Below are 14,619 nucleotides of genomic sequence, written 5' to 3'. Positions count from 1 at the left end.
CCCCACCACGTGTCCTTCTGCCTGGCCTGCTGAAAATGTTCTGCTTCTTCAACCCAGTCTGGAAACAAGGTGTCAATAGCCTCACTGAATCAGCCACTTGCCTGTGGGGAGGGATCTCCAGGATGGTCACTGCCTGCCCCCAGCTCCAGACCTCTAGTACCATCTGTGTGGAGTTTGCACACTCTCCCTGTGACCTTGTGGATCTCTCCTCCCCCGTAGTTCTCTATGATCACAGCGGGATCTCGATGGACCATGGGATCACAGGTGGACTCCAACCCTTACAAATGCTGGGTGTTGCCCTCTGGGAGGTTAAAGTTGATGGGGGAGGGGGCACTAGCATGGTTGTGCAAGAGTCCAAAGTCCAACACAGGTAACAACACAGGTGCACAGCACCAAGCCCAACTCTGGCAAACATCGCCTTGATAATTCAAAATACGGAGGTGTGAAGAGACTTGGGAGTCCTCATGCAGGATTCCCTGAAGGTTGGAGACGGTGGTGAAGAAGGCAAATCCAATGTTGATCTCTAGAAGAGTAGGATAAGAACAGGGACATGTTGTTGAGGCTTTATGTAAGACACTGGTGAGGCCTCACTCGGAACACGGGGAACAGTTTGAGGCTCTTCATTTAAGAAAGGATGTGGTGGTGTTTGGAGAGGATTCAGAAAAGATTTGCAAGAACAATTCTTGGAATGAAGGGATTAGTATGTGAGGAATGTTTCACGGCTCTTGCTTCTCTTTGGAGTTCAGAAGGATGAGGGGGAGCCTCGTAGATACATTTTAAATGTTGAAAGGTCTGGACAGAGAAGATATGGAAAGGATGTTTCCCATTATGGGAGAGTCTAGGACAAGAGGGCACAACTTCAAAATTGAAGGGTGCCCATTTAAAACAGAGATACGGAGGAATTTCTTCAGCCAGAGTGGCGAACCTCTGGAATTTTCTGCCATGGTGGGTTGTGGAGGCCAGGTCATTGGGTGTAGTTAATAGAGAATGACAGGTCTCTGAATAGTCAGAGGATCGAAGGTTATGGGGAGAAGGCAGGGGAGTGGGGCTGAGTGGGATCAGTTCATGATGGAATGGCAGAGCAGACTCGATGGGCCAAATGGCCTACTCCTGTTTCTATATCTTATGAAGGGCTCAAGCCAGAAACATTGATGTCTCATTGCTACATAAAGAACATTGCAGACTTGCTGAATTTCTCCAGCATTTGCTCTTTGCTGGCCTTTATTGGTTAGGGAACAGAGCACAGGACCTGGGCCATCACAACCAACCAAACAAGTCATTGGTGTGTGGTTTTCGTTACCTGCCTTCATTAAGCCACCCAGAACTCATCTCCACTAGCACACAGAAGGGAACTCCTGTTTCTCAAATCTGAGGGCATAACCTACCTTGTAGAAAAATGATTCAAGATGAGAGGAATGATTGAAAGGGGAGAGGGGAGCACTTTTTTCCAGGTGATGGTGTGTGTGTGTGTAATGGACAGTGTCCACCACCTGGTGACGCTGCTGCACTCCTGTTCAGAAGACACACTGCCTGCCAATCAAGGTCAAAAACTCACCCCAAACCATCAAGGTGACCCTTGTGATTGAACCCACCTACATCATGCAGTCCAAGCAGCCTGCCCAGACTCAGTCCTAACCTTCACCCAATTGGCCCAGGTGAATCACCTCAGTTGACCCCTGCTGAACCATTGGCCACAGCAGCCAACAGGGCCCAGCCTGCCCCAAGTGATTGCCCCCCCATACTGCCTACAGAACTATAAAGGACCACGTGACCCTTTGTTCTGCCTCTTTTGGACTCCTCATGGCACATAAGTAGCACCTTTCACACTGGGTTAGGGTGAGTCCCGAAGTTAGGTAGCAAGAGGCATGTCCGTATCGGTCAAGGGGTGAGGCATGTAGTATCATCTTGATCCTGTTTTTGCATTGTGTGTATAGGTTTGCCTAGCATATTGACCCAGTTGTCCCATTTACATCCCCAAAATAAATGTGCACTTTGTACCTCAATTTTAATCTAGTTCATAACCTGTGGCCCCCACATGAACCCAAACAACAGTGTGGGGTATGAGCTGCCAGAGGCAGGGACCATTGTAATGCTGAAGACAGACAGATACAGGATAGCAGCACCTTCAACAGCAAGTGGGTTTGTATGTTTTTAAATGCAGCTCAGATGTCATTCAATTTCAACTGTAGGGCAGTCACTAAAAGCCCCAAGGACAGGATACAAAATTTGGACGAGATTCACTTTGGTTTTCTTTCCCACTACCGTAAAACCACTTGGGAGTGCCCGATACAAATTAGCCAAATTCCTGATCGTCTCTGGACAGATGGAGCAGCAGTGGATAATTTGCTGTCACCTGGAGACCACAGAACAATTCCAAACTCCACAACAGCTCTCGACTTGAAGAACAATGTGATAACAACCAGTACCAGCTACCTGAAGATGCCTGCTGGTGCAGTCTTTGTTGAAAAATTGTCTGGTCCTTAACCAGGTGGACATTTGGGGACTCCAAATTGCAGCAATGTAGTGGATTCCCATCTGCTCTACAGAATCACCCGTCCATGCAGTCTGTAGGATCCAAGGACAGACAGTTCCTACCTTTCACACCCACACCAAGAAAACCAAACGAGGCTTGCACAAGTCTTCCCCACAAGATGCCAGCTTTTTGTTGGAAGCTCATCTTGTGAAGAACCTAGTCTGATGCAGCAAGATTTTCAGTGTACATATGCAATATTTTTTTTTTAAATATTCATACCAGGGTAGAAGCAACACTTCACTAATTATTCTAGGACCTTCTCTACATCAGAAACTGGGCAGTCTGGGAGCACTTTCCAGAGCACCTTCACCCCATCTACGCCAGTAACAGAGACCTCCCAGTCGCCAACCATTTCAGTGGCTCACTTCCTCATCAGATGATCTCAACTCCAGGGTTCCCACTGCTTGCAAGTGGAAACTATTTGAAGCAGAAACCACATTCTTTATGTTAGGCATTTTAATGTCCAGGCCAAGCAAATGTTTTTATTAAATTGCCAGAAAATGCATTCAAATACATTCAAAAAGATCTTGATGTGAAGCATTTCTCACCAGCCCCCCTCCCCCACCACTTTGCTCAACTTGGCAGACAAAGTCTGTATCTGGGACATTGGCCTTCACAGTCTCACGGAAAAAATTCACATGCATCAATAATGGAAATGCAGCTTGAACAGTACATTAGTCACATCTGCCATCAAAGAGCCCAGAACACACAGCTTTCCTCCAGAACCAAATTTAGCATGCAGTCATGCAACATGGTCACAGGCCCACACCAAAGATGTCTATCCCTTCAACTTCCACACAGAAACAAAAGTCCAACAGGAAAATAAAGCCATCAAGTATCACAATGTTTATTATAGATACAAGTTACTGTATATAAAATTAGGGCATGTGAACAAGTAGTGAACACAACTTGATAAATTAAGTAGGCTTCATTTTGTTACTATCACACACAAGGGGGCCAAAAGAAAAGTTAGTTCCATTAATCTCACCACTGAATACCTCCCCCCGAACCTTGACAAGCACTTTAAAGTCCTTTTTACTATAGCACAAGCTAGCACTGTGCAAGTAAAGGAGAGATTAAAGCCTTGTGCATTTGCCCACGATGTCAGATTGAAGCATAGTTAACCCCTGGCACATACCGTAAAGCCCAATAGTGGAGGTAGAAACACAGGCAAATTAATGTTACAGCTGCAACCCATTGATTACAGTTTCCAATTTATTTTTGTTTTTAAACAATCGGAGGGAAAAAGAAATCAAATATTGCCACGTCTCAAGTATTTTGCTGAGCAAAGTGCATTTCTACAGTGTCTTGGTGTTGCTATCTGGTTTTGAGAAACCAATGTAGAACAGCAGCCAACAGCATCATCTTCATTAGATCTACCGCTTGCACAGAGTAAATTTAGGGTTCAGTTATTGCATGCTATTCATAGGTCAACTTGCCTAAAAAGGTACTGTAATCTTCAGATTCAATGGTACACTACACTTAAGACATACACTAAAGGTTATGCAAAAGTTGAGCTATGAACATGCTCCTGCGCTAAATACTGCAACAGTGGAATGAATCTCTGCAGTGGTTGGGACGTACGTAGTTACATCACAGCAACAGTATATTCGCACAATTTTAAGGCTTTGGCTGGTTTTCAGTCTCCCTCCTCTTCCTCAGATTCTTCCTCCTCTGCAGTTTCCAGCCAGGTTAGCCACTGGTTCACCTGCAGATGAAAACAGATTGGTAGTACTCTTGAAACCACAAATAAATAAATAGATAGAAAGTCAGCTGGCACAGCTATCCAAAACCAGTTTGGATGCAACAGTGTCTCTCAGCAGACTGTCAGTGCTGAATCACAAGGACAACCCTGGGCTTCAATATCCAAGGGTTCTGGATCACTGAATTCATGAAGCAAACGGAGTGGGGTGTGTGTGGAACAGATGAGCGAGGCTAGCCCACAGGTAATCCTCAGTTTGCATTGCCATGACACCAATGCATGGCACAACTGCATTCTTACAACATTCCACCCACTGTAAATATCCAGTTTGACAGCAGGGAGACAGGCCCATCAGCCCATCCATGTCAACCAGCAAGTCCACCTGCCTGGAAGTACATCCACAGGCTCAGCTTGATCACACCTGCCTTCCTGCTTTGCCCATATGCCCACTCATTAGACCTAGACTCCTCCAATCCCCAAGGAGTTTGTCGAGTGTTTCTTGAGAAAGTTTTAATAGTTGCCACCAGCACAGCATGGTGCCTGGTTCCTCTGCCCTCCATCCTGAATGAGGAATGAGTCCCTCATTCCACCCATTCCAGCAAAATCCTTGTCCCCATAACAGCAAACAATTACCTGGAACAAAGCTTTGCCTTTTCCTGGGAATTCCTGGCTGATATCCTCTTTCCACGCCAAGAAGGCTTCCTCTTCTATTATTTCCATGTCATAAAAATTCACAAAAAAGCGCAGTAGCATACCTGTGAACAAAGCAGTTCCCCAGGTCACTCACTGCACAATGTTCAATCTCTGCAGTCAATGCAAGAGCAAGGTGACCGTCACTTCCAATGCAGAACTAGGGCACACGACCACAAGATCCAGGGATGTAGATTCAAGTCAGATGAAGAACTGCTAAGTTGGTGAATCTGTGGAATTCTCTGGCCAATCAGCTGTCTCATTAAAAATGTATTTTAAGACAGATTTTTGCACAGTAGAGAAATAAGAATTAGGGGCCGAGGGGCAGGCTACGGGGGTGGGGGAGAGGCGTAGGTGGAATTTAGTTCATGACCAGGTCAGCCATGACCTTATTGAACAGGGGAGCAGGCTCAACCGGCCAGATAGTCGACTGCACCAAATTGGTTGCTTACTATAAAATCAGGGAACGTGAACAAGTAGTGAACACAACTTGATAATTAAAGATCAACTTGAAATCGAAAACAAGAATGCTTCAAAAGCTCAAATCCAGCACAGATCGAACGTCAGCAGCATTTCACAACTCATTGTCACGTGAGGAGATGGATCTTAAGCCACAATTCATTACTAGAACCTACCTTTAGGGAAGTTGTGGTTGTAGCAATGCACCTGCAATGCATAGAGGGCGCTAACCTGCAGCTCCGTGTGGTCATGCAAGAACTTTTGCATAACAGGCTTAAAGGACAGGAGCAGCTGCTTCTCAAGTTCCAACACTTCCTTGGAAGGAACACCAGTGGGGTCAGCACTTTCAGCTGGGGCCATCTTAGAAATGTGTTGCAGGAAGCTGCAAGGGGAGAGTTTGCAGAAAGACAAGTAAACATGCCGCCCACATCAGTCTGTTCGTCAACACCTCTCCATCACCCGTGATAATGTGCAGTTTATTCAGCCAAACCGACCATGGGCTCCATTACTGAGCCTGGACTTCAAACCCTACCTGATGTTCCCAAAAATACAACCCATACATCCAGCAAATAAACACACAGAGCCCATTAGGTTGACTTCTAAAGCTTCATAAAACCTCCCAGTTCCTGTACAGAGGAAACAGCAGTGCCCACCCTGTAACTCTTTCAACACCCTTTGCATCAGATTCTTCTGAATTCTAGCAACAGGCCCCTGTCCTATCCTCATCTCAAATGCCATTATTTTTATTTAAAGGGATAAAGTGGGCAACTTGGCTTGTGGGATTTACAAACTCAAAGGTTACATTTCGAGAACAGGCAAAGATCCCAAGGACCAGGATATGCAGAATGCAAAGCAAAATTGCCCGTGGCACCAGAGTTTAGGACTCCAATAAAGAGAAATTGTCTCTATTACATCTCACCACCTTCAAATGACGAAAAAAAATCAAATTTTCATATTCCTTTTTAGATTAGGGCGATTTAGTTTTCAGTAAAGGCAGATAAAACATTGTTGTACATACCTGGTCAAAAGAATGTTGACAAATCCTTTATCAGTATGTAATTTGGGAGAAATGTTATCCTTGATCCACTTATAAATGGCTTGAGGGGATGGGTCATTCTTAATTTGTTCTGCCAACTCCTTCTCCAATTTTAACAGCGGGAACAAGAAGCTGAGTCCTTTCCCCTCCAGAATTTCCAACATGCGGTCCTTGTTTTGGTCAATTTCTGCTTGCAAAAAAACCACGGAATTAAATACAGTAAAACATTGAAAACTAAACAGAGAAGCTTGGGTAGCCACATCAACTCAACATCTTCCACAAGTTAAGGTTTCTGCTTGTACAAGATACAAAGCTGGGGAAGTCTACAAGAGACACAAAATTGGAGGGGGAAGAATGCCAGAGGGAAAGTGAAGTGTTTTACCTTTTCCATTACAGTAAAGTGTAAAATGTCAAACAAGGTTCATTGAGTGTAAAAGTTACTGGAAGATCACAATACTGGGACAATTAAAAATGTAGGCAAATCTGCCGGGGGAGTCTACAACACAATGGTATGAAAAACACATTGTTCATTTTCAGATCTGTTTCCTCCCCCCCCCCCCCCCCGCATCATTCCTGTATTCTCTCCCTCTCCCTTCCCCCCCATCGTGTTATCCCCCAACCAGCTACTTTCCTTCCCTCCTGTTCCATTCACCTATTCCCAAGTTTGTTGGTTCTCTTGGTTAGGGTGAAAACTGGGAACTGGTTCCATCACACCACCTACAACTCAACGACATAGCCTGATGCTTTTGCCATTTAAAGACATTGTCCAAAAGATCAAACTTCAGATTTAAGCTACCTATGGATTCACAGACCTGGCAACATCTTCTGCATGTTGACTTTGCTCTGTTGGAAAAGGTCAGCCAGCCACTCTCTATCCTTCAATTTGGAGAGCTGTTGTAGACAAAGCAGGAATAAGGGGAATTGGGTTCCATTCTCAAAGGGCTGAGCAAGCTCCAGGAGGGTCACAAGCTCCGACATAACTGCACGTGCTGCATACTGGGCCAAATACGATTTCACCAGTGGGATATCTCCCTCCAGCTTGGGGCACTGCTCCAATACATTCAGGAAAGCCTGCAAAGTAACATTGCCTAATTATCAGACACATCAAGAAAAAAAGTAGCTTGGCAGTTAAGAATAAATTTTTACCAAGTTTAAAGTTCTCCAATAACAGTTACAATATTTAATATGCTGCAACTGTGGATCAGTTTTGGAGACAGTGGACAGGGAATAATAAACTCAGCCCAAATAGGCCTCTGTCACGACATTCTTCACAGCATGGTTAGCGCAACACTGTTTCAGCTCCAGCGATCGGGACCAGGGCTTGAATCCCACACTATCGGTAAGGAATTTGTACATTCTCCCAGTGTCTGTGTGGGATTTCCTCCCACTGTTCAAAATGTACCAGGGGTTGTAGGTCAACTGGGTGGCATCAGAAAGGCCTTTCACAGTGCTGTATGTTCTAAATTTAAATTCAAATATTCCTACCTATTCCCCTTTAAAACTCAAAAGCACTCACTTGCATGAAATTTTCACCCGTGACAAGCCCCTCCTGCCTGAGTGCATCAATCAGACTGCTGGCTTGTTCTTTATCCGCATCAGAGCGATCCAGAGTTTGCACAATCATCTTGCTCAACATTTCTGGCAGGAAAGGCTTTGGTGCCCTCATTTCTTTCACTCCGTTAACAGCGTCTTTAATGTTAACATTAGTCAGGTACTCTGTTAGGATAGTTTCCTGCCAAAGAATCAACCATGAAAAATCAAGCCATTAAATAGTGGCACAGTTACCACAACGTTATTGCAGCCCCAGTGACCAGGTAGAATCTGCCACTGTCGGATTCAAATAGGCCCCTTTCACCAGACCAAGCCACCCAATGAACATCCATATTTGCCCCAATTCTACCTTGCATCCCACTGAAAAGCAAGCAAATCAGTGCTGTCACTCACAGTCAGCTTAATCAGTTCTTCTTTGGAAGGTGCTTTCTTGTTCTTCACAGGTTTCTCCTGAATCAAGGGTGGATTTGTTTTGAGACCGAGCTGAGGAGGCTAACAAGCAACATATATGATCAAAAAAGGGATTAAAAAAAAAGACAAAATTCTTCAAACATCACAGTTGAAGTAAAAACACAATGCTGGAGAGACTCAGCAGGTTAAACAGAGTACATTAGATGGAGAGACTCAGCAGGTCAGTGTACTCTATATACACAGATACATTACCAAAGTTGTGGCTTGAGCCCTTCATCAAGTTATGAGCAAAATGTAGACAGGTGCCCAAATTGGACCTGCTGAGTCTCTTGGTTAGGGTGAAAACTGGTTCCATCACACCACCTACAACTCAACACCACCTACAACTCAACACCATAGCCCGATGGTTTTGCCATTTAAAGACACCGCCCAAAGGATCAAACATCAGATTTAGCATTGTGTTTTTACATTATCAAACATTGAAGCTGCATGTGCTCATCTGTTACAGCAAGTTATCACCACTAAACATATTAAAAACATTAGTTTAAAAATCAACTGAATATGTTGTTTTCCCCAACTTAAGAGAAAGATGGGGACCAACATCGACCCTCCCTGAAATTAGTGAAACGGAACTAACAGTTTGGATAGGGAATACACCCAAATTTATAACAAAAATGTACTATGCTCCCCAGGGTGAAAGTGCAAAACCAGGATTAGAGGTTAAGAGAAAGAGGAGTCAGACTTGGATGTGGTGATTTCAGAGAGAAGCTGGTCAGATTGGTGTAAAGACAGCATAACATCAATTATAAATGCAAGATATGGATTGGTTCAGTATAATTTTTTTTACATCAATTATATCTTACCCCACAGAAATTATATAGATCAAAAGCAGAAATATCAGAGATGCGTTTCAGTTGTGGGACTGCCACATGGTTGTGCGTGAAGGTGAGGCCACTTTGGCAAGAAATTGCAGAAAAATTAACCAGGATAACAGGAATGGCCTTAACGTGCAACCCGGAGCGATATGAACAAGATATTTTTATGGAAGTAAGCAAAAAGTTGAATAAGTATCAAATCTCATTGATAAAAATAGCACTGGCTATAGCAAAAAAAAGTATTGTGATCACTTGGAAGTCTGACTCTCCTCTACTTATAGCACGATGGACTGCGAAAATGAACAGCTGTATACCTATAGAAAAAAAATCACATACAACTTAAAGATTAATATGACACCTGGCAGCCATACATGGACCACATAGGAGCCCAGATATAGTTTAAAAAGGGCTTTAAATGCAACTATTAAATATATTTAAACATGGTTTCTCCAATTGTATTCTATATATTTAAAAAATATGCAAGCTCTGACAATGTGCGGATTCGTATGTATGGAAGGGGGAGGGAGTTTGTTTGTTAGAAAAAGTTTAATATATTGTGATATTGGAAATTATATGTATATTTTTGAAGAAAAAAAAATTCCAAAAAAATCAGTTAAATGTTTGAAGGTATCAACTGTTTGATTATTTCTCATTAGCAAGGATTGGCATCTTGGGCATAGCAGTGTACCAAGAGCCAGACATACAATAAAACCCCTGGTATCCAGCACCTACGGGGAAGGTAAGAAACAAGTCAGAGAAGTGTAATTACTGGTTGCCTAACATCATGTGTTGTGTGGAAGTGAGGTGCGCCTATTTTAAACCCATTTTTTTTACTGCAAATTTTTTTGCCCATTTGAATTCTGGATAATGGGTATTTTACTGTACCAAGAAAATTAGCAACATTATACAGAACTTGCCCTACCAAAGCTCAAAAACATACCTGCCCCAGAGGTGGTGTCTGAGTACGAGGAGGCTGTGCACTTGGTGGGATCATGGTTGGTGTTTGTGGTTGAAGCTTGTGCACGAGGTTCTTATTTAGCAAAAATGACTGTGCAGGCCTCAAACTGATCTGCAAACAAAACAGGCAAACTACATGTCAATGGTCGTTTACTACATACGCAAGCACACACACACAGTCGTTAGTACTGCATGCAAATATGTCACTCTTGAAAGGTTTAATGCAGGTCCAAATATCTGAAGAACAGCTGGTTACTTTGTCAGTTTCAAACTGGAGTGGCTACCCTCATTTCTTAATCACACTCACAGGACACTGGCTAGCTATCCATGACAAGTTGGAGAGGGGAGGGGAAAGCAAAAAGTAAGTGAAGGGGCAGAGAGAAATTGGCAAGAGAGGTCAAGCGAGTCAAAATGGTAAGAATGGCTTGCCAGATTAGTCCTCGCAATAATGCGTCATTCCTTAATCATTGGGCACCGAACCATTGAATATGTCCAGATTCAGATTACCTCATCTGCATTGATCTGTCCTTTCTTTATGAACCGAGGAGGCATGCCCTTGGATTGTGTTGGTTGCTGGGATGAGTGTCCCTGGTTTTGTCCATGGTAATGCTGGCTCTGTCCCTGTAATAGAACACTGTCACTTCCTTGTGCCAACACTACCTGCTGCCAGCCTCAGCCTTCCTTCACAGGACCAACACTCAACCAGTGGCGGGGCACGTCCTGCACTCTCACCCCGCACCCCCCCTCTCTCACTCTCTCTCTAACATCAGTGTTTTCTTGTCCACCAGCAACCAGGGACTGTTTCCAGGGAGTCAGGCACATCCCAAGTGTAGGAGGCCTCATGGCTTGAATAAGACTGGCCATACAAAATCACAAAGGACAGCCTCGAACATGCACACTGCAAGATTTCAGCGGCCCCGCCACAGCAGTGATGCCAATGGCTGGCTGTTCATCAAGCAGGTCTGCAGATGTGCACCTCGGTTAAAAATCTCACATTTCCAACTGCATCAGTTACCTTTTAAACAATTTAAAGTCACACTTGGACCAGCCTCTTCAGAAACATTACCCTACCTGTTTAGATTTCTGGGGGTGGGGGGGGGGGGGGGTCATTTCACTCTACACATGGATCCCTTAAAATTTCATTGCAAGAAAAGTGGAACAGCAATAATATCACACCAACGTCAATTCTAGCACCATAGCACCTCACCTCATTTCAATTAAACCAGGTAATCATTGACATGGAGCAGCAGTAGATCCTTGACATACAATCATTCTATCTGATCACCAATACACAGGACCAGGAAGTGCAGGATTAGCAGAAAGACTTACCTCCTCCAGGCAGGTGACACAATAAATCAAACTGCTACTCAGTTTAAATCTATTAATGCCAACAACAAATTTCACCAACTGAAGAAGTCTCAGCAACTTGCACCGAGACGTTTCTACCACATGGAAAGGCTACAATTAACTCACAGGAGAAATATCCCACCACCAAACAGCCTTTGGGCCATGGGACACCCATTACTAGAATGTTGGCGAATTAATTTAAAGTGGGTTGAATTACATCATGAGACACAGAGGAACACTTAGCCAACGGTTCCAAATGAGCATGCAATGTTCTCATCCCTCACCTGGTTAGATTTAAGGAAAGACTTGCTTCCCATTTCCCCAAACTGTGACTGAGGTACATGTCCACCATGGCCATTAAAGAGTTGGTTGGAACGATGCCGCCCCATAGTAGGTGAGAATCTGTCTTGAATTACTCCTGGACCAGTACCAATTCCACTACCTACATACCACAAAAACAAAGCACGCATTTAGAAAGCACATGAAACAATAGACCCTCTTCCCTTCCAAAACCCAGTATCCAAGACTTACCTGGCATTTGTCCAAACATATCAGCAAGCCCTCCAAGTGGGTCTCTGTCAAATTTCCTTCCAGGTGGAATGAAAGGTCCCTCCAGAAAGAAATCATTCCTCATTCCTTGACCCATAGCTGGCGGAATAAAAACCCCCAAATCCTGCGTGCAAAATAAGAACAGCGTAAACCAGGGCTCAGCACAAAAAAACTCCAGAAATTTCAAACCCAGTCTTTAACAACCCACCTTTACTGCATCTTGACGAATCTGGTTTATCGTCTTTGGTCCATTATCAATAAAAGCCTTGCGAGGAACCCAGCGGTGCTCACGCAACTCCACAGTATCCTATGCAAGAGGGGGAGAAAACCCAATCAGCCTCACGCACACAAACACATTTGTTTTATTAAGCAGAAAGACAGTCATAGTCAAGTTACCTGCAGCAGGAAACGAATCCGAGCTGGCAATTCCTTATTTTGCATCAAGGAACGCATTCGGGCAAAGTACTGATCCATTAGAGACTAGAAGGGAGAAATGGTACAAACATTGTGCTCAAATTAACATGTTAATATTGACATTGAAGTTCAATAATTGCCAGGCAGTGCCTTTCAAACATGAAAAATAGAAGTCACATTCATAACAAACACTTCAATTCAAACACTAACCCTTCTGCAACATCTCAGAACTCCAGCAGTAGAGTGAGATGCATATTAATCAAGATGCAGTGAAGAGCTGCTTCATTCTCCACAATGGTTTCACCCAAAGGAAGCTCAGAATGTACACTAGAGGCAGAGGCAACCCCAGCTGAGATAGGATCCGTCATCCAGGAATATCAAGCATAGAAAAATGCCAAATCCCATTTAACCTCTAATATCCAAAGTGGACCGAAAAGAGTAAAACATAGAAATCTGCAGACGCTGTGATTACAGTACAAACACAGTAAACACTGGAGGAACTCTATGGGTCTCACAGCATCCATAGAAGGAAGATATATAACTGATATATAATATATACCTTTCAGGCTCAGGCCCTAAACATCTTTACCGCCGATGGACGTTGCAAGACCAGCTGAGTTCCTCCAGCATTTACTGTTTGCTTTTATTTTAATCCAGAGTGCACCCCCTCCCCCCCAAAAGGGGAAATGCACAGTACTAGTCACAAATAACCAGTCGTCAACTATTAGAATCTTCCTGAAATTATTAAACACATGCAGCAAGATTCCTTAAATTTACCTTGGCCTTTTCATGGTCTAGTCTTGGTCCTACCGTCCTCATTATCTGACAGAGGCATTCCAAGTCCTCCCCCATATCCTTAAGCTGGACTCTCTTCTTCTTTTCCAAAAGCTAAGGATAAAAGATTTGTAAATAATCAGAAACTCTTTGAGAGACATGCATAATGAGGGGTATAGTGGTCAGTCTTCTTCCCCTCCAAATCCCAGGGTAAGGGAGTGTAAAAACCAGAGACATAGATGCAAGGAAAGATTGGAGACCTGAAACACACCACTTCCTCAATGAGGGTTGGTGTATGGGATGAGTTGCCAAAGGTAGTTTTGGTACAATTGCAACACAAGATATTTAGTTGGTTCAGAGGGACATGGGCCAAAAGCAAGCATATTGGACAGGCCTAGGTAGACAACCTGATTGACATGGACAAGAGCCTGCTTCTGTGCTGTATGCCCATGATACCAGGTGCCTTGGGACATGGCGTCAGGCAAATCATTTGATTCATTCTTTTCTGGGAGACATCACATGGACAGGTTAGTAGTTCACACATTTGAGGTTCCAATGTTGAGCACTTTAGAAAACTATGTTTGGCAAAGAAGTGAGTCAACAAGGCCAGGAGGGGCATTGAAATGATCATGGATAGATCTTAGCTGCTTCAGCAAGACAAAGCAATCTTCTGAAGGAACTGAGCAGGTTGTGCAGCAGTGCTGATAGAAAAAGAACTGTGAATGTTTTGAGAACACCATCAATTATCCTTGGATGAAACCAATTCAGATTGAAAATGGGTGGCACCCTATGAAGTTTAGGCTTTCAAATCTTTTCCATTGTTATAGTCTTGCACCTTGTCAACGTTCTGTCTCAACAAGTCTGGGCTCACATCAAAGCTTCTCAACACTGCATTTCTTGACATTTCTCCCCAGGTCAAATGTCACTTCCAGTTATAATGAAAATTCTGAATGGAAGTTTGTCAAACTGAGCTCAAAATAAACCCCCAACAAGGAACATTCAAAGCAATGACCCCTTTCAAGCCAAGGTACTTACTGTTTTGATGCACTTATGAAGGATAGATTCGTGGATAAGATCAAGTTTGCCAAGCTCTCCAATGAATTTGATGTTGCCCAGCATTTTGATCTTGGCAATAGCCCGCTGCTCTTCCTCTTCATTTGAGAGGGGGCCGTCATGCTTGTCATAGACTAAACAAAAGAATAGTGATTAAAAGATTGTCCTGATTCTACAAAGTCAACAAGCATTTTAAAATGCACCTACCATCAACATTTCTGGTACGATTTTCAAATTCATCTTGAAGTTTCGAAATCAAAAGGCGTCT

At 43.6% G+C, this 14,619-nt stretch overlaps 1 protein-coding gene across 2 annotated transcripts; it reads right to left on the bottom strand.

The window, feature by feature from the left end:
• Positions 1 to 3,364: 3,364 nt before the first annotated feature.
• On the bottom strand, positions 3,365 to 14,619 carry LOC138746029 (eukaryotic translation initiation factor 4 gamma 2-like). 2 transcript variants are annotated; one of them, XM_069903714.1, is made up of 16 exons: positions 14,559 to 14,619; positions 14,334 to 14,485; positions 13,302 to 13,412; positions 12,507 to 12,590; positions 12,319 to 12,417; positions 12,093 to 12,234; positions 11,846 to 12,003; positions 10,722 to 10,835; positions 10,198 to 10,326; positions 8,365 to 8,463; positions 7,937 to 8,152; positions 7,233 to 7,491; positions 6,403 to 6,607; positions 5,561 to 5,766; positions 4,869 to 4,990; positions 3,365 to 4,241 (listed from the first exon to the last, which is right to left on the bottom strand). In XM_069903714.1, exons 2-16 carry the CDS (start codon positions 14,415 to 14,417, stop codon positions 4,173 to 4,175), a joined length of 2,097 nt encoding a protein of 698 aa, XP_069759815.1. In that variant the 5' UTR covers positions 14,418 to 14,485; positions 14,559 to 14,619; the 3' UTR covers positions 3,365 to 4,172. The 2 variants fall into 2 exon arrangements, with proteins under 2 accessions (XP_069759815.1, XP_069759826.1); XM_069903725.1 differs by lacking the exon at positions 10,722 to 10,835.

This window comes from Narcine bancroftii, chromosome 1 (assembly GCF_036971445.1).
Source record: "Narcine bancroftii isolate sNarBan1 chromosome 1, sNarBan1.hap1, whole genome shotgun sequence".
Taxonomy (NCBI): Eukaryota; Metazoa; Chordata; class Chondrichthyes; order Torpediniformes; family Narcinidae; genus Narcine; species Narcine bancroftii.
This window is presented reverse-complemented; position numbering and strand designations above follow the sequence as displayed.

What these genes read in the sequence shown, in the direction of transcription:
- LOC138746029 (XM_069903714.1), bottom strand. Translation starts at nt 14,417, where the DNA reads ATGCTGGGCAACATCAAATTCATTGGAGAGCTTGGCAAACTTGATCTT. An exon ending in CTTTCCTTAAATCTAACCAG is followed by an intron (nt 10,836 to 11,845) that starts GTGAGGGATGAG and finishes GTTCTATTACAG; the next exon opens with GGACAGAGCCAGCATTACCA. An exon ending in CAACCACAACTTCCCTAAAG is followed by an intron (nt 4,991 to 5,560) that starts GTAGGTTCTAGT and finishes CTTTGTTCACAG; the next exon opens with GTATGCTACTGCGCTTTTTT.